Below are 25,679 nucleotides of genomic sequence, written 5' to 3' on the forward strand. Positions count from 1 at the left end.
TATTTCTTGATATCTATTATAGGCAAAGCAGTATGCAGGGCATAGGGGATACAGATGTGAATGAGCCCCATTGTCCCAATGTGAGCAGAGAAAGGAAAGAGGGAGGTTGGAGAAACCTTTGTTGAGGAGGTGATATTTGAGCTGACTGGAGAAATTCTCCTAACTGGTACTGAGGCTGGAGAGGAACAGGCAGTGGAGGGTTGTTCCAGGCAGGGTGTTTTTACATGCATCCCAGTCAGGGACCAGAATATTGAGGTCCTTGAATTCCAAGTAAGTAATTTTCATCTTTAGCTTAGAAACAGTGGGGAGCCATCGACTGTTTGATTACAAATTCAGGTCTCTTCACCTCTCCAGGTATTGGTTTGCTCAGGGGAAAAATAAATAGGCCTGGGGGATTGCTAAGATTTCTTCCAGCTTTTAAACTCTGCTTGTAAGCAATAAAAATGAACCATCAGAATAAGGTGAACCACCTTTATGGGTAGTTGAGAAACTAAAACCTATTGATGGTTTTGGTGACCCTCTTCCCCTCTACTTTTTTGTAGTAGGTGAATGCAATCAAGCAGACTTAGGTTCAGACAAATTTGTAACAAACTTTACTATAACCTTCCCATCTTTTTCCTTTTCTCAAGTATAACAGAGTACTATATGCATATTTCTGAAAGTTCATCTGCCAGAATTTTATTATGAAAATTAAGAATATATAAAAGCTATTTGAATGAATAAATTTCTCATTACTTTCTGAATAAAACAACCTTTGTGGAACTTTTTGATTCTGTGAAACATAATTATTTCATGAGGAATTTAAGTAATATACTTTTACTTGAGGTTAGGTTATAGAGGATATTAGGATATAAGATGGCAGGCATTCAAACTTATCCCCAGTTGCTATTACAGATTTTTAAGAATAAATAATTATGCTGTACCCCAAATGTTCCACATTTTTTTGCAATGTTGTATCAATTTGTCTGATTCAACACATTTTTTGAAGCCATGAAAGAAGTAAGACAATTGTATTTAGTTCCCAGTTGTGACCTTAAGTAAGACAAAGAGAGAGAGAGGTCGGGAGGAGAGGGTGTGGTGTGGAGGGAAGAAAATGGGGGAGAGGATGAGGAAAAGGAAAAGAAACAAAAACTTATTCTGGTGAGGTTCGTATTTCTAAACACAGATGAAAATTATTAAATGTATGGTAATAAATTGTCAAATTAAAGGACATTATGTAAACAATCTTTTATGCAACTATACTTTCTTAGAGCAGATTGTGATCTGATCTCTATTTGTTGAATTTTGCCCCAGCGATGAACCGCATTTTTAAAACAGACTAATAAAACTGGGAAAAGTTGTTTTGTTTTGTCTTGTTTTGGTGTGATATGGGATAGGAGAGATAAGGGGTTTGCAGAACAAGTTAAATTAATTCAGTGCATGAAATATTCAGGGATTCATAGTGGAGATTCTGCCATTAAAGGCTTGCTAAGGGGATCAAGGCGAGTTTGGGTTTTTCATTTCATAGCTCTTAGCATCCAAAATCATATTCAGGGGATCCCTGGTGGCTTTCTCTTACTGAATCTGAATATCATGCCTCAAAGATGTCTTTATAATAAGTGATACTTTCCATTTGATAATACTTACTTGAAACTCCTTTCAGGAAATTTATGATGTTCAAAGAACACAAAGCATATTAAAATCTTTACTTTTTATTATTTATCAGATCTCTTCCAACAACTTCTCTCAAAATTCTATTAATATCTTCATTCTAAGTGAATGAACTCCCTGCTTGAGTTTTAATTTTTGGTGGGAAAAGATTCAAATTTCTGGCCCAAGTGAGATGAAATTGCATCTTAATTGTTATTGTTCATATTCAGTTTGTAAAAATGATTTATGAGCTTGTTGTGATAGTAGCTACTTATAAACTAATTTAATGGTTTTTAACTTTTCTTCATTAGCTTTAGAATATTTGCTTTTTAGAATTCATGCCAGGATTCCATTTAGATTACATTTCTTTTGTATTTTATTTTGTCTTTCCTATGCTCCAAGTGGTAGAGCCTTAAAATGAATTTACCTTTCCCTTAGGTTTTTTTGTGATGTATTTTGTGTTTGAATGAAAATTTTTTTTAAGTGATCATTCTTTATTTGACTTTAAACAACCCCCATTCCATCTGTAAAGGCTTCAAGGTGTGATGTATGAGCAATATGAACAATATGTTTACCCAAGTTTACTAAATTAGATGCTTCAGTCAGTGCCCTTGAAGAAGAGGAATTGATTACAGAGATTATAAAAGAACAGAGAAAGTAAAAAAAAAGTTTTTCAAGGAAAAAATTGTATATTTCTGCCAGCTCAGAACTCTAAGTGCATTTTTTAAGTAATCTGGGGAATATTACTTTTACAGAATCTTTGATTCATTTTTTTAAAAAAATCTGCCTCAGGTGATTGTGCATTATGCTAGAGAAAGAGAGAGGGAGAGACACACACACACACACACACACACACACAGAGAGAGAGAGAGAGAGAGAGAGAGAGAGAAAGAGAGAGAGAGAGAGACCGGAGAGGTGAATGAGGGGGTTGGGGCAGAGGATATGGGAAAGAAAGAGAATCACAAGCTGACTCCATGCCCAGTATGTAACCCAGTGCAGGGCTTGACTTGGGGCTCGATCTCAGGAATAAGATCAAGACTTGAGCCTAAATCAAGAGTTGGATGGTTAGTTGACTGTGCCACCCAGGCACCCTGTTTGTGACTATTCTTTTTTTAACATTTTTTTTCAATGTTTATTTATTTTGGGGACAGAGAGAGACAGAGCATGAACGGGGGAGGGGCAGAGAGAGAGGGAGACACAGAATCGGAAACAGGCTCCAGGCTCTGAGCCATCAGCCCAGAGCCCGACGCAGGGCTCGAACTCACGGACCACGAGATCGTGACCTGGCTGAAGTCGGACGCTTAACCGACTGCGCCACCCAGGCGCCCCTGTTTGTGACTATTCTTGATCATAATGGTCTATATCTACATTTAGGCTTCAACGAATAACACTTGTGTTATTGTAGACTATTGAGAGTCTCGGAATCTCAATTTTTTCATCCGTATAGTGAGCATAATAATAGCATCTAGGTTATAAGATTATTTTAAAGATATTGCCTAGAACTGTGGCTCATAGGGGCATCTGGGTGGCTCAGTCGATTGAGTGTCCAACTTCAGCTGGGGTCATGATCTCGCGGTTTGAGTTCAAGCCCCACACTGGGCTCGCTGCTGTCACCCTGTCAGCACAGAGCCTGCTTCGGGTCTTCTGTCCCCCTCTCTCGGCCCCACCCCTGCTTGCTTTGCCCTCCCCAAAATAAATAAATATGTAAAAAAAAAAAAAAAAAAAAAAGAACCGTGGCTCATAATGAAAGCTTGATTAACATTTGTTTCTGTTGCTTCCAAAACTATTAAACAATTACATGAACCTAAATCAGGATAAACACATGCATCCCTAAATTAAACTTGTTGGACAGTTTTTACAAGACCTTTGCTAAATGGTTGAGGCATCAATCACCTGAGTTCATGTTGTTCAACTGGAAGATAATATGGGGAAAAGACTTTGTCTCTCTTACATATTATTTTACTAAATAGAATTCTTTTTTTCTTTATTATCTTATTTAAATTAACAATGTTTTATTCAAAACTTTAATCTGGTTAGTAGGGTAGAGTTATAGTAGCATAGGCTCTTATATTAAAAACGTATTTATGTTGTTTTTCCTGAAAATATCCAGAATAACCTGAAAAATGTCAAACATTATAGAAGAGATCTTAGTACTTTTTTACTTCACAAAGAGTTACAGGTAAAAATAAATTTTAATAAGATAAAAATGTCATTTTCCTGTTATACAATCCCATTTAAATGATTAAATTTCTTTTTATCAAGTGAAAGTGTAGAGCAATTAATTTTAGACATTTGAATCATTTCCCTAAGAAATAACATTTAGAATGTCATTAAGATTGAAGATAGATACCCTCCCCCCACCCAGCAATTAAAAGAACATGGTAATTACTAATGCTTTATATCAGAGTGAAGATGCAAAGGGAAAAAAAAAACATCATATGAACAATCAGTGACAGTGTGAAACAATTCACAACTACTGGACCCAGAACTTAGAAGCACGTACAACATGGAACGTCTCCTCCTGCCATTTTTTTTATGGCTATGTGGCATAAAACTAAGAGAGTTTGTATTTATGTTTGTTGGGTTGTTTTGATGAATATTTTCATCAAGTAATCACTTTGATAACTGAAATTGATCATGTTATCAATGTGATTACTGTCACATCCATATATCAGTCATTTTATGTAGATAATATTTATATTATCTTCCTGCTCTGGTGTACTCTTACCCCATTTACTACTACTTGTTGGGGAATGATGGTGTAAATAGCCTTTATGAAGAGCTCTATCCTTCTTCTGTTTCTCTTTTTCTACTTTCCTTCTTTTAATAACTTCAATATTCATGTTGATGAAACTGAACTTAATCTTCAATTCTTTAGGTTTCAATATACTTGATATCTCACTTCTAATGGGATATGTCAATGGCTCTATCTTCCGTAGGCACTGTTTGTTTGTTTGTTTATTTATTTTTAATGTTTATTTTTGAGAGAGAGAGAGCAGGTGTACATGTGCGCACAAGCAGAGGAGGGGTGGAGAGAGAGGGGGACAGAGGGCCTGAAGTGGGCTCTGTGCTGACAGCAGAGAGATACAGAGCTCAAACTCACACTGACCAAGGCACCCAGGCACCCCACTTAGCAGTTGTTTAATATCAAACATTTAGGCTCCAGTCCATTTGCCTTCTCTCAATTCTTCCCACCTCACTACATCCCCTGGATTCTTGCTTCTTGATGAAGACTCACAAGTCCACCCATCGTATAAGGGAAGGGGTGACCCAAAGGCATGAATACCAAGAGGCAGGGATGGGGGGGTCACCTACCCACCCCTTTGTTGAATTAATATCTATTTAATTAGTTCCTGGCCCCAGCCTACCCAAGAGACTTTAAACCCGTGTGCAGGGACCATTTCTGTTCTAGCTCACTGTGCTGTTTCTATCCATAGCTTCCAGCAAAGTGTCTCATTAACTACTTCTGAGGAATTGATGAATGAAATATGGAAATGGTCTAATAAGCCTCAAAAAGAAAGGTAATTTAATTAGGAGCATAAGTGATAGAAATGAACTCACTAATAACAAGTGTCAACTTCAACTTTTATTAAGCTATTTTACTTTACCCATGTCTATTTTAGCTACTACTCTTCCACTCAGCTTCTAGGGATTGTGCATCTCAGCTTCTACTTGCTTATTGGTTTCTTAAGACAGTTGCTCTGAACCCTGATATCTTCAACTTCCTTCTGATGATGCCATCTCAACCACAGCTTCTTACTTTGGGTCAGTGTTCCTGCTTATAAGTAGGATATGGGCTTACTTAGTTAGGTTCCTTTGGGTAATCACTCAGTCTCTGTAAGCCTTACTTTTCTCAAATCTAAAATGGTGGAAACAATACCTCCTGAGAGTGTTATTGTAAAGATTAAGTAAAGTGACATGAAACTGTCTTGTCCATTTCCTAGCAAACATGTTTTCGTTTTGCTCCTTTTCTCCTTAGCACTTTGCTTCTGAAAGATTTGCCCAGCCATGCCTTTTGAATAAGATTTCCTATTGGCATAAGAAGCAATAATTTGATTAGCTAGACCACTCTGAAATGTACTATGGGATTATATAACTTCCACCCCGGCACAATGTGGCTGTAGTGTCAGAAGATGATGACTGGCAAACAATTAGAATCTCCAATGGGGTCTGGGGGTTGGTTACCTTCGTACTAAGCCCTTGGATAACAAAGTATGATTTCTTCAGTAAACTAATGCAAAAGAGGCATGTTATCAAATAATGAGGTAGACCATTCAGAAACAATCAGAATACCATATTTGTACTTTCTCAGATATAAAGTTAAAGTACTTTTTATAGATTCAGTAAATAAAGCATAAAAAATGATGCCTTGACCTCAGTTATGGAATCAGTTCTCAATTTTTGTTTCTCTAGGAAGAACACATTTTTCCCTTCATGTAGTCAATTGTTTCTTTCACATTTAGGTTATGAACATGTCAGTACTTTCAAGCACACACTATTATTCGTCCTCTGATACCATGTTCGCACACTTGGTCTTTGATGTTTCTGTCAGATATTCCCAGCAACCATCATAACTCATGCTCTTGAATTTTTAATATCACTCCACCAACAGAAATGACAAATACCTAGTCTTTTAGCAAATACACAAGAATGAAAGAAAAGTTCCTAAGTAAGAAAAACATGTTGAAATACTCTCCCAATTTTTATTTTGATCCTATTGAAAAGTAATGGAAAAAAACATGTTGCCATTATTTTCATGACCTCTCTCACAGACACTATATTTTCTTTAGATATTTTAAAATGAAAATGCCAAGAGGTAAATTTGGAATGTTTCTGTAGAAAGCATTATGTGCAATATATTATTTTTCAATATGTAACTACAGAAGAAATAATTCTCTTTAACAAACTGTAGTATTTTTCTTCTCTTTCATAAAATAAAAAATAAAATAATAGCCAATGCCTTTGTTCTAATGGCTGATAAATAGAGCTAATCATTAGACTAGAACTCCTTTCCTAATCCCTCCTTTTTATGCAAATCTAATCCAAGCTTCAATGACAGTGAGTCCCCTCAGTATTTACCTCTGTTCCATGCTGCAGAAAGGATGGACTTTCAATAAATATACATCACAATAAACATAAGGAAGGACTTCAAATAAACAATTATTTTGTATAGTGGTTTTGCTTTCCCACTCACTTTAACTCATTGATACAACCCAGTTATATGTTCCAATTAACTTAAGTTAGGTTCTGATTCTGATATTTAGTGTAAAAACATTTCAGAACTTTGATAAATATACTTTTAATTTATTATTAATTATAGTTATCAGATATTTGATAATTTTTAAAGTTATATATGTAAATATCATCAGGTGATAAACTGTGGTGGATAAATTTTTTTTTTTTTTTAATTTTTATCAACTGAGTTGATGCAGGAAATTCAGTTTTGTTTCTTCTAGTAAACTTAGTGCCCTTTGTGATATTTTTCAGTAACTCCGGAGATTAAGTTCTGTCAGTTCAGACTTTTTTTCTTGTTCTCTTCTTAAGATGGCATCTGAGATTGTTGGGGTGGGTGATGTACAGAACACTCAGCTATAGTTAAGGGAGGAGCATCTGGCCCACCGCCATCTCTAGGAATCCACTAAAATGCACCTGACACCCCCTTGGTCAACTGTTCCTCTTACTGCTGCATCCTCCAAGCTCTCTGTGGAACCACCATGGCCCCATGCCCTTTATTCCAACCCTTTATTTTTTTTTAATGTTTATTTATTTTGAGAGATGGGGGGCAGAGACAGAGGGAGTGAGATAATCCCAAACAGGTTCCACACTGTCAGCACAATGCAGGGCTCAGTCCCACGAACCATGAGATCATGCTCTGAGCCAAAATCAAGAGTCAGACACTCAACCGACTGAGCCACCCAGGCACCCCTGTCCCAACCCTTTAAATCTACTGGGGATGCTGAACCTCTCAGTCATTTCTATTCTCTTCTCTGGAGGCTCAGGAATTTCAGGATTCTCTCTTGGGTCTCTCGGGTTAGAATAATCTTTGTTGGATGTGTTATTATTGTTTCATTCTGATAATATTTTTACACTAAGACTATGGCACCAAGCTGCCATGGAGGGATTCAATACAAACCCTCTGGATTGCCTTCAAGGGCTAAGGGAAGATGGTTTAGGCATTTTTTATCATCAGTTCCTCCCAAACATATCTGGAGTTCCCAGTGACCTCACAACCATATCAACACCCATCCCCTTGAACTTAACGAAGGGTAGGGAGTCCAGCAGGGCTCACTATTAGGAATCTGAATCCAATCTTTCTCTTCCCTTTCTGAAGTTTCTCCTTCCTTAGCATGATAAAACTTTGTGAGTTAAGTTCATTTTGTCCTCTATTCTCTTTTTCAATTTTCTGTTTACAGTGTTAACTTTACATTAGGCTGTATGAGACACATGATGATTAGAATTCTAAAATGCGTATCTATTGCAAACCAGAAGCCGTGACTTTTAAAGACTACTGTCTTTGTTATAAATTTCAAAAAGCTCATTATGGAACTCAAAATCAAAAGAGTTTTGATACTATATACATCCTTTAGTGCTTTCCACTTAACAAGTGAACCCTGAAACATAAAATTTACTGATTCACCATGGAGAAGAAAGTTGTAGGTAACTGTTTGAAAATTATGGGACAAATTCTTAATTAATTTCTTCAGAGTTTTACCACTTCAAACATTTTTTTCCAAACAACAACGTATTGGTAGCTGTTCCTTAATCCATAAATTTTCCATGTTGGGAAAATTGGCAATTAATCTGTGATTGAAAATAACACTGGTAGTGGGAATAGAACCCAAACTGGACCATCAGTTTTTTTAATCAGATTTAGTATTTTATTCTGGAAAAATCATCTGACAATACTGAAGTTGAATTAGTGTACACCTAGAATTTAGTAAACTTAATTTAAAAAAATCAGAATTCTTTTAAGATTAAATAGCATTAAAAAGACTGGACAAGGGAGGTGGAGGGAAATGGGCCCACATAGTCTATGTGTGTGTTAGAGGTGGAGGACACATCAGGGACATCATGAAAAATGCTCAATGAGCCAAACAGAATGAATTGGTGTGTGATGATTATTCACAGTGTCAATGTATGCAACTGAAAATCTCACCAGTTTTCAAATGCTACAGATTTCATGACCAGTGGCTGGATAAAGAACAAACAGTAACCTCCTAACATTCAAACTCTCTCATGTTCCCCAGAGGCAAAATGACATGCTAAATGTAAACTTAGATATTTGTTCATTTACTTATGTGTGGAATATTCCTTCCTCTTAGCTTTTTTCCCCACTATGTTTTTTTTTTATTTTGTTTTGTTTGTGGAGAACTGGAAATATGTAAGATTACTGAAGTATAATGATAGATTTTTGAGCACAGAAATGAGACCATTTAAAATATTTCCCTGCATATTTTTTGTTTTTTGGGATGGACAAGAATATGTCATATAAAATTGGAAACTCAGATCTTACTAGCAGTGAATAGTGTCGTTTAGATGGAATGTCAACTTCAAACAATGAGAAATTCATGTATGGGCTCTTTGAATTAAACTCAGTGGCTTGAGCTGAATTTAGAGTAATGCCAAATAAATGGTTTTGTGAAAACTGAGGAATTGCCTTTCCTATTTTCTACATTAAAATATCCTGTACCTTTTGCTTTTTCCCTTCAGACTATGCCAAATTTATCATTTAGCTATCTGTATGATATCAACTTATTCTGGAATATACTTTGCTCCCAAAGTTTACTCTGTTGAAATTTTTTGGCAAGTTAACTTTCAAAATAAAGCTTGCCCTAAGACCTTTAAAAGCAAAAGTGGGCATCTATGTGGATAAAGTATTAAGTACATTACCATCATGTAAAATTTCATAGTTAATGATTATTTCATTTGAAATGAGATGACATGGTCTTCACATCTGAGGCAAGACCTCAGATGCAACCATAATTAAAATTCTATTTTCTCATAGATACATCTTTCAATATGTGAGTATGCCATTTAGAAAAATATCTGCTTATATTTACTAGGATTATTAAATTCTTCCTTTTATACAATATAAGTTGAAAATTCTTCCTTTTATAACAATATAGGTTGAAAATTTTCTCAAATATTTCTGTTCCAAATTTTCTGGATTTTATAAATCATTTCCAGAAGTCTCAGGTATTTTGTTGTAGCTGTCTTTGGAATCATTTCTTAATGCTTTTTGAATTTTTTTAAACGTTTATTCATTTGTTGATAAAGACAGACAGACTGAGCGTGAGCGGGGGGGGGGAGGGGCAGAGAGAGAAGGAGACAAAATCCAAAGCAAGCTCCAGGCTCTGAACTGACAGCACAGAGCCCCATGAGGGACTCGAACTCACAGACATGAGATCATGACTTGAGCTGAAGTCAGATGCTTAACCGACTGAGCCACCCAGGCACTCCTAATGCTTTTTGAAGTAAATATCCATTATGATAAGCTTCAGAATCTCATGTGACCAGTTGTGTCATAAAATTTATTTTCTCTCAGTTTATCCCACAGATGGAGTTCAAAATGTTATATGAACTCATATTTACATTAGATTTGAGAAACTTCTGCCTTGTATTCTAACCGTTAAAAAAATAACTTCTGATAATTATATATTTTTTCAGTTTGGTTCTAGTTTAAATGAGCGATTTTAAAAGTTGAAAGAAAAGTAGGTTTTTAAAATGTTGGATAAGTTTCAGATAATACCTCTTCATTACATATTGGTTACATCTCAAATAGTTGAGATAATTGTCATTTGGACAACATAGTGTTGTCTGCCTTGGGAAAGTCACTCAACTCCCCAAAAAATCTTGCCCTCTCTTAGCTCTGGTCTTTGCATGTGCGGCTCTGACCATGTGGAACAGTCTTTCCTTCCTCTTTTGCCAGAATATACTAATTCTGCTCAGCTTCCTCTTCAGAGCCTCCCCTGACCATCCCCATACTGGTTCAGCTGCCTTATGCAATGCTTCACTGATTAACTGCTTATCACACATCACATCCCCCACATTACAAACACTCCTCTACAAACTGTAAGAGGCAAGGCCCTCATTTTATCAGCTTATGTGCCAGTTGGGGGCAAAAACAAAACTAAGCAAGTAATTATTTAGTACGTACAAAATATACTCAACATTCTATTCTACATCTTTTGTTTGTTTGTTTCATGTCTCTTATAATCTTCCCCTTTGCAGAACACGGAAGTCTTCCTCAACTACTTTTAATTTGACAATTATATGGCATTTTATTGTACAGGTTTCCCATGGTTTTATTTTTTTATTTTATTTTTTTTCAACATTTTTCATTCATCTTTGGGACAGAGAGAGACAGAGCACGAACGGGGGAGGGGCAGAGAGAGAGGGAGACACAGAATCGGAAACAGGCTTCCAGGCTCCGAGCCATCAGCCCAGAGCCCGACGCGGGGCTCGAACTCACGGACCGCGAGATCGTGACCTGGCTGAAGTCGGACGCTTAACCGACTGCGCCACCCAGGCGCCCCTTCCCATGGTTTTAAAACCAACTTCCTATTGAAGGGATTTTAGGTTCTTTTCAATCTTAAACTATTACCAAAGAGGATGCAATGACTATTACATAATTCACTCCATAGTTGTACAGGTTCTGGTGGTAAATTCCCAGAAGTGAATTTGTTAGGTCTAAGGGTATATGTATTTAAAACTTTGTAGCTGTTATTCAATTGTTTTCCAGAGAGGTGCATCAATTTACACTCCCACAATAATACATGAGTTACTCATCACCCATGTTAATACCAAGAGAATGTATAATCTAAGTTTTGAATTTTTGCCAATCTAAGAGGTGAACAGTGGTATCTCAGTGTAGTTTTTATTTACATTTTTCTTATCTTTAGTGAGTGGTGGAGAGGTGTTCTTCTTAACATTGAAGAGGCATTTTCCTTTTCTATATGATCAATTCACATCTTTTGGTCATTTTGGGGGGGTCATTTTTATATTATTGATCTCTAGATATTTTTATACTAGGAGGATTAACTAATCTCTTGTGACATGAGTTACAAATAAATATTTTTAAATAGATTGTTGTTTGATAGAACTTTCTCTTATGATTCATTAGTCTGTGGAGATGATGTTATGACTTTTTCTTTAGCATTATAAATATAGCAAATTTATATTAATTGACTTGTTAACACAGTACCACATTTTTTTTATTCTGAAATTTTGTGATATAGTAATATTTTATAGAAATATTCTATATTTCTAGAAATACAGAATATTCTATATTTCAATGAAGTAGAAATACTTCATTGCTCTTTTTTTTAGTATGATTTATTTTTCTATATAACATTAGAACCATCTTGGCATATACCCAATTAACAAAAAAATCTTCAGGGTGCCTGAGTCACCTCTGACTCTTGGTTTTGGCTTAGGTCATGACCCCAAGGTCATGGCATTGAGCCCTGCATGGAGCTCTGTATTGAGCTTGGAGCCTGTTTAAATTTCTTTCTCTCTCTGCCCCGCTCGCACTCTCTTTCTCTAAAACAAAAAAATAAAAATGAAAATAAATCCTTCATATTTTTTGCTGGGATCATACTAAATTTGAACATTAATTTGAGGAGAATTAATTTTTTTCTTCGTGTTCAATATTATTCAAATATTTTTATTGTTGTTCAGGTTCAGGAGAGTTTTAAATTTTTCTTTATGTAGGTCTAGAACATTTCTTGGTAATAGATTTATTTGTTGTAATTTCATTTTTTAGATATTTATTTTTCATATTAACTTTTTGCCAGACTTCCATATTAAATAAGGTTTTTTGTCCATACCAGATACAAAATCGTAGAGTTTGAAAGTAGTGATAATTTACTTTCTCTTTTCCAATTTTTATAACTGAAAAATCTTAGTGTTAGTTGAAAGCATGTTTAGTGTTCTCCATTAAATGCAAGTTTGACTTTTAGTATTACAAAGATATTCTAATACGTATTGTAAACATTGTAATACATATCTTCTTGTTACTATTTTGTTTCTTTAGATTTTCTTTCAATTAACTATAGTTGCAGAAGGTTGCAAATATCTCTACAGGGTCTATAGGGATGGTCCAATGATTGTCTTTTTAGCTTTATTACTATAATAAATTGCATATTATTAAATTTGCTAATATGAAGCCATTTTTGCATTCCTTAAATAAACTCTACTGTTCATAACACACTATTATTTTAATGTGCTATTTGAATCTTTATGATTTTAGTATTAAATATTCTTAAGTCAGATTGGCTTCCGCTTTTATGTGTGCAGTTCTAATCTGGTTTGATATTAATGTTATATTTGTTCCCCCCCAAAAGTGGAAATCTCTTTCATACTCCCTTCCTTCCTTCCTTCCTTCCTTCCTTCCATCCTTCCTTCCATCTTCTTTCTTTCTTTCTTTCTTTCTTTCTTTCTTTCTTTCCTTTCTTTCTTTTCTTTCTTTCTTTCTTTCTTTCTTTCTTTCTTTCTTTCTTTCTTTCTTGGTATTAATTTTGGTTTTTATGCTTTTGAGTAGTTTAAATAATCTTAGAATTATCTACTCTGAGTAGTGTGGCAGAATTTCCTCATGAGATCACTTTCTCTTAGGAATTTTAGGTGTTTGAGATGTTTCTTTATTTCTTCTATTAAAATCTGTAGATTTAGATATTTTTTCTTTTCTGGAATTACTTTGGATAAATAAATTGTCTTGGAAAATTATCCATTTTAATATAGGTTTTAAAACTAATTTTAGCAATCTGTCTCTTATGATGCACTTACTTTTCCCACTTAGTGATTATTCTTTCCCATAATGTTTTTATAGCTACACTTGTCTTGTGTTTACTCAGTTCATTGATGTCTCGCACCCTCACCAAAATTGATTTTTTATTTATGTATCATTGTAACTTATGTTTTCTAACCATTAATTCCATATTTTATCTTTATTAATTTTACATTACAGCTTTATTTCAGTTTATTTTCTTGTTCTCTATGATTTTTTTAGTATTATTATTGACTTATTTGCTTCATTTAAAAATGTTTCTATTGATCTGAATTTGAAGCTATGAATTTTTCTCTATGCATTATTCTATCAATATCCAAAAGATATTGATCTATAGTGTTTTCATTATTTTTTTAAAGAAATTCTACCATTTCAATTTGATCATAAAAATAACTTGAGATAAATTTTATTTTAATTTCCCAAGTAATTGAGTCTTCTGGTTTTTTGAATTTCTTATTAATTGCTATTTTTATTGGATTGTAACCAGAAGATATAGTCAGCAATATAACCACTTTGGAAATATTACATTTTTCGTAGTTAATTTTAGTCAATATTTTATAAGCACTTCTTAGAAAGCTATAATCTGTATTTCAGAGCAAAGCATTAAACATTTATAGATAAGATTTACCTCTTCATTGATAGTTTGTTTACTTGGTCTGTCATAGACTCAAAGAGGTCAATAAAACGTTACTGAAACCACAAGATATTTCTATTTCTGTAATGTTGCTGTCCTGTTGTGTGATGTCTAGAAATTCATAACTGTTTTGTCTTTATTGTGAATATTTTAATTCATAAGCATTATAAAATGTCCTTTTCCAAAACATTTAACTCTTTTGGTCTGAATTTCATCTTGTCTAATATAAAGATTGCATCCACCCTTGTTTCATTTGTGCATTTTCTATTTATACCTGTGCTCATCCTTTTAGTCTATTTTTTTCTGAATCACTCATTTTAATTGATTCTCTTTGATTTATGGTACAATCTTTGTATGATACAATCTGATAACATTGTCTTTCAGTACTTAAACCCATTGACTTTCATTGCCTTGATGGCTATGTCTAGTCTTAATTCAATGCCACTTAATGTCATATTTTCTGTTTCTAGATTTTTTTAATGTTTATTTATTTAAAGAGAGAGAGAGTAGAGGTGAAGAGGGGCGAAGAGAGAGGGAGAGAGAGAATCCCAAGCAGGCACCATGCTGTTAGCACAGAGCCCCATGCTGGGCATGAACTCATAAACCATGAAATTGACCTAAGCTGAAATCAAGAGTCAGATGCTTAACCAACTGAGCCATCCAAGCACCCCTGTTTCTAGATCTTTTTAGTCTTTCAACATGATATATGTTTTCCTTTTTGGTTCATTATTTTTCAGCTAATACTTCTGATATTTCAGATTTTAATTTAAAATTCTAATCTTTCTTGTTTTCTTCTATTAGTTCTCTTCCATGAACAATGAAAGATTTAGCAGATGTCCTTTTCCTTCTGCCCAAACACTCATCACCCCATGACTTAGTCAATTTTGACTTTCTTGGTGTTTAATGTGTGTTCTTAGATCTAATTATACTTCTATTACTTCATTTATCAAGTTTAAATATGGATGATCAGTGAAATTTATTTTCCCTGATTTTGCCAGTTGTCCATTTTCACATTGCCATATAGCATTCTCTTTCATTATGTTGTCACCTTCATCCCCACATTTGTTTAATCTTAGTCCTATAATTAAATACACTCAATAACCACCACATATCTTTTTGTCATACTGCCCTCAGGCATCTCTTGGCTGACTAAATTCACCTTCAGGTAGATTTTCATGAAGAATTCACGGGGAAAATATCAGCTGATCTCTTGCTTAATCAACGTCAGTAATCTTTATACAATTTGGCTTATCCACACATAATATTCATGCATTACATTTTCTTTCTATTTGGAGGATGTTATATAGATATTTCTACGTTATTTTCTTCATTGAAGTGTGACATTTGATGAATTTGAAACAAATCTAATATTTTTTTCCTTTATTCTGTCTTACCACTTTTGCCTGAAATCTCAGTATTTTTCTTCACCCCCAAAATTCAGTAACTAATAAAGTTTAAATAAAATTGACCAATCTTGAATAATTCTCCCCAATTCAATGTTGCATTTTTTCAGTATGGTTGATTCAATGCATTTTTTAATTTAATATAGTTGTCTTGAATTATAACTTTTTTAAAAGTTTTTTCTTTTTTTTATTGCTTTTTGTCTTCAGAAATTTACTTTGGTTATGATAGAGATCATTTGCTAATTACATTTATTATTTTCTTTCTTGGCTATTTCAAATTTTTCTTATTTTCTTTTTTGTTTTGTTCATTTTCTCTCACAGCTTTCCTCTGACACTTGCTGTCTTTTCCTTAGTTTCCTAACTTCCTTGCATTCTTTCCTTTTTTTTTCAAAATTTCTTTTACATGTTTTATTTATTTATTTTTTTGAATTTTTCTTGATTTCTGCAAGCTATCCCTCCTATTGTCAAGCTATATCAATCCTATTCCTGCATTTCTACTTGGTAGTTTTCCATCATATGGAAAATTTCCTCATTTGGTTTCTATTGTTTTATTAATTTACTCACATGCTTTACATTTTCATCAGCTTTCTGGCAACCTTTTCCTGGTGCATGTTTTATATCTGTGGGTAGATTTTTCTCCTTTTACATTTTTCATGTAAAATCTTTGTGACAGTGCAATATCCAGTTCCTTTTCACACTGCTCATCAGTGAATGAGTTGAATTTCCTGGGTCAGCAATCTGGGGAGATGACTAAACCGGAGGTTAGGTCAGGCGACAGGGTAGCCTTTCAGGTATCTTCTTCTCTGACTACTTCCAACTATTAGAGCTCCTCTTGTTTCTTTGTATATAAATGCTCTCTCTTCTTTTCTTTTTTAGTATAGCAGCTATTCTGAAAATAATCCTGCTCACCCCTGTACTTTACCTATGTTTTACGAAGGATGTAGCTTGTGAAATTAAAATAAGAAAACCTTGCCTCCACTTCAGAAAATAGGTTTTTACTGGAGTTTCCTCAGGTACTATATCACTTCGGCTTTCACTGCTCTGCCCTGATTCTTTTCTTTCATTGCTCCTACACAGCTTCTACCCATGTAAGCATTTCAGGAAGAAAACCTGTGGTGTTCGGGTGAGGTGGGGAGAGGTGTTTGATAGGTTTTGAGAATGAATTATTTGAAATGAGAAAAGAAATATTATATATAAGGTTTGAAAGTTATGCTTGGGCTAATAGACTGTGAATTTTTCCCTTCAACTAAAGGGAAGCCATATGATATTTTTAAGTGGTAGGATAAAAGCATTAGTTATCTTACATAATTAATTTTGGTGACTAATTCTACATAAGTATATGTTATATATACATAGAAAAATATATGTATGTATATACAAAATTATGTATATACATAATTTTTAAAATTAAAAAATTTTGAACTAATGAATATGGATTAAAATGATAATTATAGTTTTTCTCTGATGCAATAACAATACATGCTCTTTAGAAAATTCTGGAAAACAGAGGTACAAATAAATCAGAAATTAAAAAATTTAAAATTTTGACCAGAATTACAAATGAATGCATATGTTATATTTTTTTATTGTTGTTGTTTTTAATATATGATTATTCTAAAATTGGAGTAATATTCTAAATATTGTGATCTCCACTTTATTCTTTTTGCATACATATTCTTTTAAATAAGATCTTTATAATGGATTCAATAGTATTCCATTGTATGAAAGTAGTATAATTCATGTTATTAACTCTCTATTCTGAGATAGGTGTTTTAACCCTGTAAAGAGTATTGTACTCATTGTACGAGCGCATAAATTTTAGCATACTTCAAGTAGTATGATCTAAATAGTACTTTTAATGGATTGGAAAGAACAAAAGTCCTGGGACAGGAAATTCTACATATTTGTCTCATATATTCTCAAACTGTACTCTATGAAGGTTTTATTACTTACTATTCTCATGATTAGACAAACTACTAATTTCTTTTTCTTTGAATCCTTGGTGAAAATAGGATTCATACTTTTTGACTGACTTGCCAGTTTGGTATATGGAGTTTGTAGAATATATGTAGAATTAAAAAAAAATTATTAATGTTTATTTACTTTTGAGAGAGAGGGACAGAGACAGAGAGAGAGCATGAGGATGAGCAGGGGAGGGGGCAGAGAGAAAGGGAGACAGAATCTGAAGCAGGCTTCAGGCTCCAGGCTCCAAGCTGTCAGTCAGCACAGAGCCCGATGTAGGGCTTGAACTCATGAACAGGGAGATCATGACCTGAGCCTAAGTCAGATGCTTAACCAACTGAACCACCCAAGCATCCCTCCTATGGTCTCATCTTAATGTTATTTCACATTTTAAAAATTATTACAGAGATTAAGGGTTTTTTCCCCCTGAATTTGTGGTACATTTGCATTTCTGCTTTTATAATGCCCTGTTCATGCTTTATGGTTGGGTAGCTTTGGGCGCATTGCCCTTTTCTGCCAAAAAACCAAAACCAAAAACAAAAAACTTGATGAAAACTCATACATGGCAAGTAGCAGCATTTTCCACATCATTGGTTTGCCTTTTAATTTTATTTGTCATTTCAGTATAGAATTTTAAGTGTTTATAAATGTACTGATATTTCCTTCTATATTTTCTTTTGTTTTTAAAGTCAAAAAGAAATTTTTCTTTTGAAAACTATAAAAATGTGGATATCTTTTATTCATCCTTGCATTTTTTTGAAATGTGACAATTATCACTTCTTTTATTTTATATTTATTTATTTATTTTTAAATATAATTTATTATTAAGTTAGCTAACATACAGTATATACAGTGTGCTCTTGGCTTAGGGAGTAGATTCCCATGATTCATTGCTTACATATGACACCCAGTGCTCATGCCAACAAGTGCCCTACTCAATGCCCATCACCTATTTTCTCCTCTCTCCCTGCTGCCAATCAACCCTTAGTTTTTTCTCTTATTTAAGAGTCTTTGATGGTTTGCCTTCCTCTCTGTTTGAACTTATTCTTTCCCTTTCCTTCCCCCATGGTCTTCTGTTAAGTTTCTCAAATTCCACATATGAGTGACAACATATGACATCTGTCTTTGACTGACTTATTTCACTTAGCATTATGCCCTCCAGTTCCATTCACATTGTTGCAAATGGCCAGACTTCATTTTTTTCTCATTGCCAGGTAACATTCCATTGTATATATAAACCACATCTTCTTTACCTATTCATCAGTTGATGGACATTTGGGCTCTTTCTATAATTGGGCTATTGTTGAAAGTGCTGCTATAAACATTGGGTCTTTTGTGGTTCCATTCAAATTTTAGGATTGTTTGTTCTAGTTCTGAGAAGAATGCCGGTGCAATTTTGATTGGGATTGCATTGAATGTGCAGATTGCTTTGGGTAGTATTGACATTTTAACAATGTTAGTTCTTCCAATCCATGAACATGGAATATTTTTCTATTTCTTTGTGCCTTCTTCAATTTCTTTCATGAGTTTTCTATAGTTTTCAGCATACAGATCTTTTACATCTTTGGTTAGATTTATTCCTAGGTATTTTATGGTTCTTGGTGCAATTGTAAATGGGATCGATTTCTTGATTTCTCTTTCTGTTGCTTCATTATTGGTGTATAGAACTACAAACGATTTCCGTACATTGATTTTTTTATCCAGCAACTTTGCTGAATTCATGTGTCAGTTCTAGCAGCTTTTTGGTGGAGTCTTTCAGGTTTTCCATTTAGAGCATCATGTCATCTGTGAAAAGTAAAGTTTGACTTCTTTGCCAATTTGGATGCTTTTATTTCATTTGTTGTCTGATTGCTGAGGCTAGGACTTCCAGCAATATGTTAAACAACAGTGGTGAGAGTGGACATCCCTGTCGTGGTCCTGATCTCCGGGGGCAAGCTCTCAGTTTTTCCCCATTGAGGATGATATTAGTTGTGGGCTTTTCATATATTGCTCTTATGATGTTTAAGCATGTTCCTTCTATCCTGACTTTCTTGAGGGTTTAATTAAGAAGAGATGCTGTATTTTGCCCAATGCTTTTTTTTGCATCTATTAACAGAATCATATGGCTCTTATCCTTTCTCCTAGTAATATGATGCATTGCACTGATTGATTCGCAAATATTGACCAGCCCTGCAGCCCAGGAATGAATCCCACTTGATCATGGTGAATAATTCTTTTAATATACAGTGGATTGCCTTATGCTAGTATCTTGTTGGGAATTTTTGCATCCATGTTCATCGGGGATATTGGCCTATAATTCTCCTTTTTAGTGGGATCTCTGTCTGGTTTGGGAACCAAAGTAATGCTGGCTTCATAGAATGAGTCTGGAAGTTGTCCTTCCATTTCTATTTTTTGAAACCGCTTGAGAAAGATAGGTATTAACTCTACTTTAAATGTCTGGTAGAATTCCCCTGGGCAGCCATCTGGTCCAGGACTCTTATTTGTTGGGAAATTTTTGATAATTGATTCAATTTCTTCACTGGTTATGGGTCTGTTCAAAATTTCTATGTCTCTCCATTTGAGATTTGGTAGTGTGTGGGTGTCTAGGAATTTGTCTATTTCTTCCAGATTGTCCAGTTTGTTGGCATATAATTTTTCATAGTATTTTTAAATTTTTTTGTATTTCTGTGGTGTTGGTTGTGATCTCTCCTCTTTCATTGGTGATTTTATCTATTTGGGCTCTGTCTCTTTTCTTTTTGAGAAATCTGGCTAGGCGTTTATCAATTTTGTTTATTTTTTCAAAAAAAACAGCTCTTAGATTCATTGATCTGTCCTGCTATTTTTTTTAGATTCTATATTATTTATTTCTGCTCTAATATTTATTATATCTCTTCTTCTGCTGACTTTGGGCTTTCTTTGCTGTTCTGCTTCTAGTTCCTTTAGGTGTGTGGTTAGGTTTTGTTTTTGGGATTTTTCTTGTTTCTTGAGGTAGGCCTGGATTACAGTGTATTTTCCTATTCAGACTGCCTTTGCTGCATCCCAAAGGGTTTGGACTGTCATGTTTTCATTTTCTGTTGCTTCCATATATTCTTCAATTTCTTCTTTAATTTCCTGGTTGACCCATTCATTCTTTAGTAGTATGTTCTTTAACCTCCATGCATTTGGAGGCTTTCCAAATTTTTTTGTAGTTGATTTCAAGTTTCATAGTGTTGTGATCTGAAAATATGCATGGTATGATCTCAATTCTTTTATATTTATTGAGGGATTTTTTTTACTCAATGTGTGATCTATCTTGGAGAATGTTCCATGTGCACTTGAGAAGAATGGGTGTTCTGCTGCTTTTGAATGAAAAGTTCTGAATATATCTGTCAAGCATTTCTGGTCCAGTGTATCATTCAGGGCCATTGTTTCTTCACTGATTTTCTGCCTAGATGATCTGTCCATTGTTGTAAGTGAAGTATTAAAATCCCTGAAATTACTGTATTCTTTTTTTTTCAATATATGAAACTTATTGTCAAATTGGTTTCCATACAACACCCAGTGCTCATCCCAAAAGGTGCCCTCCTCAATACCCATCACCCACCCTCCCCTCCCTCCCACCCCCCCATCAACCCTCAGTTTGTTCTCAGTTTTTAACAGTCTCTTATGCTTTGGCTCTCTCCCATTCTAACATCTTTTTGAAATTACTGTATTCTTATCAATAAGATTTGCTTATGTTTGTGATTACTTGATTTATATATTTGGGTGTTTCAAGTTGGGGGGCCTAAACATTTATAATTGTTAGCTTTTCTTGATGGATAGACCCTGTAATTATGATATAATGCCCTTCTTCATCTCTTGTTATAGACTTTAGTTTAAAATCTAGTTTGTCTGATATAAGTATGGCTACTCCAGCTTTCTTTTGATTTCCAGTAGCATGATAGATGGTTCTCCATCCCCTCACTTTCAATCTGAAGGTGTCCTCAGGTCTAAAATGAGTCTCTTATAAACTGCATATAGACGGATCATGTTTTTTTTTACCCATTCTGATACTGAATGTCTTTGGATTGGAGCATTTAGTCCATTTACATTCAGAGTTATTATTGAAAGATATGGATTTAGTGTCATTGTGTTATCTCTAGGTTTCATGCTTGTGGTGATGTCTCTGGTCCTTTGTAGTCCTTGCAGCATTCTACTCACAGAGTCCCCCTTAGGATCTCTTGTAGGGCTGGTTTAGTGCCCATGAACGCCTTCAGTTTTCATTTGTCTGGGAAAACTTAAATCTTTTACTATTCTGAATGACACCCTTGCTGGTTAAAGGAATCTTGGTTGTACATCTTTTGTATTCAGCACATTGATTATTTCTTGCCACTCCCTTCTGGCCTACCAAGTTTCAGTAGACAGGTCTGCTACTACCCTTATGCATCTATCCTTGTAGGTTAAGGCTTGTTTGTCCCTAGCTGCTTTCAGAATTCTCTCTTAATCTTTGTATTTTGTCAGTTTCACTATGCTATGCCATGGTGAAGACCTATTCTTACTGAATATGAAGGCAGTTCTCTGTGCCTCCTGGATTTGGATGTCTGCTTCCTTCTCCAGATTAGGAATGTTCTCAGCTATAATTTATTCAAGGAAACCTTCTGCTTTTTTCTCTCTCTCTTATTCTTCTGGAACTCCTATGATACAGATATTATTACATTTAACTGAATCACTTAGTTCTCTAATTCTCCCCTTGTGGTCCAGTATTTTCTTATCTCTCTTTCTCAGCTTCATCATTTTCCATAATTTTATCTTCTATTTCACCTATTCTCCTCTCTGCTTCCTCTATGCTTGCTGTAACTGAATCTTGTTTATTTTGCACCTCACTTACAACATTTCTTCATTCATCATGACTTATTTATTTGTTCCTTGATAGGAACAATTAAACATTGTAGTCTTATATTTCAAAATTTACTATATTCACTCACATATTTTCTGTAAACTTAAAAATATTTTGCCCAGTTCTAACAAAATGCCATGGGATTTTTTATTTTGGCAGCATTAAAACTAAATATTTATTGGGGCACCTGTGGTTCAGTCAGTTAAGTGTCTGACTCAATCTAGGCTTAGGTCATGATCTCACCATTAATGAGACTGATCTCTACATCCGGCTCTGCATTGACAGTGAGGAGCCTGCTTGGGATTATCTCCCTCCCTCGCTCTCTACCCCTCCCCTGCTCACTTGCATGTGCTTGCAGCTTGCTCTTTTTCTCTCTCTCTGTCTCAAAATAAATAAACTTAAAAAAAAAAACTAAAAATTTATTTAGGTAGAACAGATTATCAGAAATATTGAATTCATATTTCCCAAATTGTATACTTTTCTTTAAATTATTTTATAATTATTTTCCTCTACTATGCACACACAAATGCATGTATATGATTTTTCTAATTTCTTTATCTCACTAAAAAAAAAGCAGTCAATTTCCTTAGGAAATTATTCAAAAAATTTCAACAATTATATCGATTATTTTTACACCATTTTTCTTTAGGGAGCTTGTTGTGAAAAATATATTATTGTATTAATTGTTTTTTTTCTTTTTGAGCTTTTACTTTTGTTTCAAAATCTAAAAAAATTTTAAAAACTCAACATTTTTTGTTCATTTTATTTTAAACAATAAAATATCATTAAATATAGATTTTCAGATGGCTTAACTTTACAAAAATTATACAGTTATATGAATAAATTGATTTTATCCTTTTCTTGATAAGGTTATAAATATCAATTGCCTTATGATATCATATAACATATATATGCCTGTGTATTTGATGAATCACAACACAAATGGCTTTCATATGTAGGACCCAGATTCTTATATTAATTGCAGTTATTTTTGTAGACCAAAATATCTAATGTTGTTATTTATGTTTTAGGTTAGTGGGATGGTTTGGCCATGAACTCAGCACCAGATTTAAGATGGATAACAGTAAGTGTATTCAGTTTCACTTCACAAGTCATTTTATTTTACCTTTATTTCAATTTTCATCTGTCTTTGTATGGCATGTAATATACATGCCTCATGGAGAGTGCACTTTGAAAATGCCACTGAGAATTCTTAAAATAAGAAATGACATTTCCAGAGTGTAAGACTAAGTGTTTGTAGATTTTAGCATCATTTCGAGTCTATCCCTCTGTAGGGAAGAAAGTGGAAATGAGCTGTAATGTATAGGATTCATATCTCATCAATATTGAGTACCCAGAACATCAGGAAGTGAGGGCAGGAAAGAATTTTTGGCTTGTAGTCAGGCCCAGAGAGACTTGGATGTCAATTCTACTTTGCTGCTTAATAATTTTGTGATGCTGCACAAATTATAACTTCTTGCGATTTTTTTGTTTTTTGTTTTATTTTCCTTCTTTCATACCTAATGTGAATAATAATATCCAATTCAGGGGTTGGTTTGAGGGTAAGACAAGTTCAAAGCTGTAAACCAAGCAGCACATAGCAGTGCTATTTAATAAATGTTCACTTTATGTCTCTCTTTTTCCAATTTTTCTTCCTTCTGTGGCTTTTGCCACACACGAAACAATGGCAGTTGAACCCCAGCAGGTAGAAATGAAATTTCAACACGTGCAGGGTTCTCCCAAACTGCCCTGCTTCTTTTTCCTGAGTGACTCCCATCTTCAATCATGTGGGACACAGAAAGCTTCATAAGTGTTTTGAGAGTCTTCAGTTCAACTTGATCCTTCAGACTACTACTAACCTGAGTTAGTATTTTAAATATATTCATATTTGCAAAAACTAAGATGCACAAGATCAAGATGGGCTCTTCTAGTCAAATCAAGAAACCTGCATTTTATCTTGGCTGCTGGAATAGTTAGCTCTGTTATGCCTGTTGCCTACACTCTTTGTGTTGGCTTTTCTTATCTGTAAATGGGAGAATTGGACTAGATCGAGAGTGGGGAGAGTTTCTCTGTGAAGGGCTAGAGAGGAGACATTTTAAGTTTTGGGGGCTATACTGTCTCTGTGGCAAATGTTCAGTTCTGCCATTGTAGTGCTAAAGCAGTCATAGACATACATAAATGAATGAATGTGGCTATATGTTCCAATGAAACTTTATTTACAAAAACAAGTCAAGGGCCACATTTGGTCCTCAGTACATAGCTTGTTGAGCCCTGGATTAGATGCATCTCTAAAGACCTAGAATATTCTAATGCTCTTTTAGTCAGTTTTAGCTTTAATTTGATCTCCAACGAGCAGTCTTAACGCTATTGGACTTAACTTGCTACTATTCAATCTAATTGATTCTAATTAGGATAATACCTGCTATTAAATTACCTTTTAAATGTATCATACTTAGGCAGATCATTTTTTTAAAGCCTTTTTATTATTATTATTTTTTCCCTAGGAGAAGCCACTTGACCTAATAATACTAGTGCTAGAAGTCACCTTCATAGGTCATTTAATTTATATTCCTGCCTTTGGATGACATTACAATTACACACTATTAAAATTTTGATTTTTTTTCTCTCACTGATATGGTTTCATAGTAGAAAAGCAAAGCATGGGGCAGGTTAAGGAATGCTGGCTTGGGAGTGTGGAAGGACAGAGAATGAGGTACAGAAAATCTTCTTTAAGAGGTCATTTTTATATCTCTAAGGGCTCTAGTATTTTGTAGGCTGCTAAGAAAGTGGGGCAGGGGAGAGGGACATTGCAAGTGAAGGGGAAATATGCCAGTATTCTAGGTCCACAGAGTTTCTCTTAAATATCTCAGAAATCTTGGAAATAAAAGTTTTTAAATCTTATTCTTCTCTCTACTATAGTGTCATAAAAAACCCATGAAGGACACTTTTCAAGGTACATTCTATAAAAATGACATGATGTTAATTTTTCAGAACTGCAATTAATCCCTGGGGTTACTGGATTTCGAATTTCAAATCCTCCCATTTTGTTGGTCTGTTCCTTACATGCTAGTTTAGAGGTAAGTGAACTATGCTTTACCCTTCTCATATCTTTACCTTTTTCTTTACCTGACTGTGACATGTTGTAGGACCTTCTCTGCTAAAGAGCAAGATTAATGTTTATTATGTATAAACAATGGTCAAAAGCTGGTATTCTCCTTTAGGACAATGACTCTGTGCTAATTGACATCTCTTATCTATGTGTCCAGCCCCAGCACTGTGTTTGGCACATAATAAATGTTGTTGGCACTTAATAAATGTTAATTGGAACTGATTTGGGGATACATATTTTTAGTTCCTCTTAGAATCTGTGTGACCTTAAAGAAGTTGCTTAATCTTCTCTTGGTGTCTCTGTGACAAAATAAGCATGCAATA

The 25,679-nt window shown here is 34.4% G+C and overlaps 1 protein-coding gene across 1 annotated transcript in view; it reads left to right on the forward strand.

The window, feature by feature from the left end:
* Positions 1 to 25,679, forward strand: part of KYNU (kynureninase) — a 110,652-nt gene that overhangs the window by 76,220 nt on the left and 8,753 nt on the right. Inside the window, exons 11-12 of the mRNA XM_043576626.1 lie at positions 23,279 to 23,331; positions 25,239 to 25,324. Coding sequence (XP_043432561.1) covers positions 23,279 to 23,331; positions 25,239 to 25,324 — 139 coding nt within the window. The remainder of the gene's footprint in view (positions 1 to 23,278; positions 23,332 to 25,238; positions 25,325 to 25,679) is intronic.

The sequence above is a fragment of the Prionailurus bengalensis genome, chromosome C1, assembly GCF_016509475.1.
Source record: "Prionailurus bengalensis isolate Pbe53 chromosome C1, Fcat_Pben_1.1_paternal_pri, whole genome shotgun sequence".
In the NCBI taxonomy this organism is placed as follows: domain Eukaryota; kingdom Metazoa; phylum Chordata; class Mammalia; order Carnivora; family Felidae; genus Prionailurus; species Prionailurus bengalensis.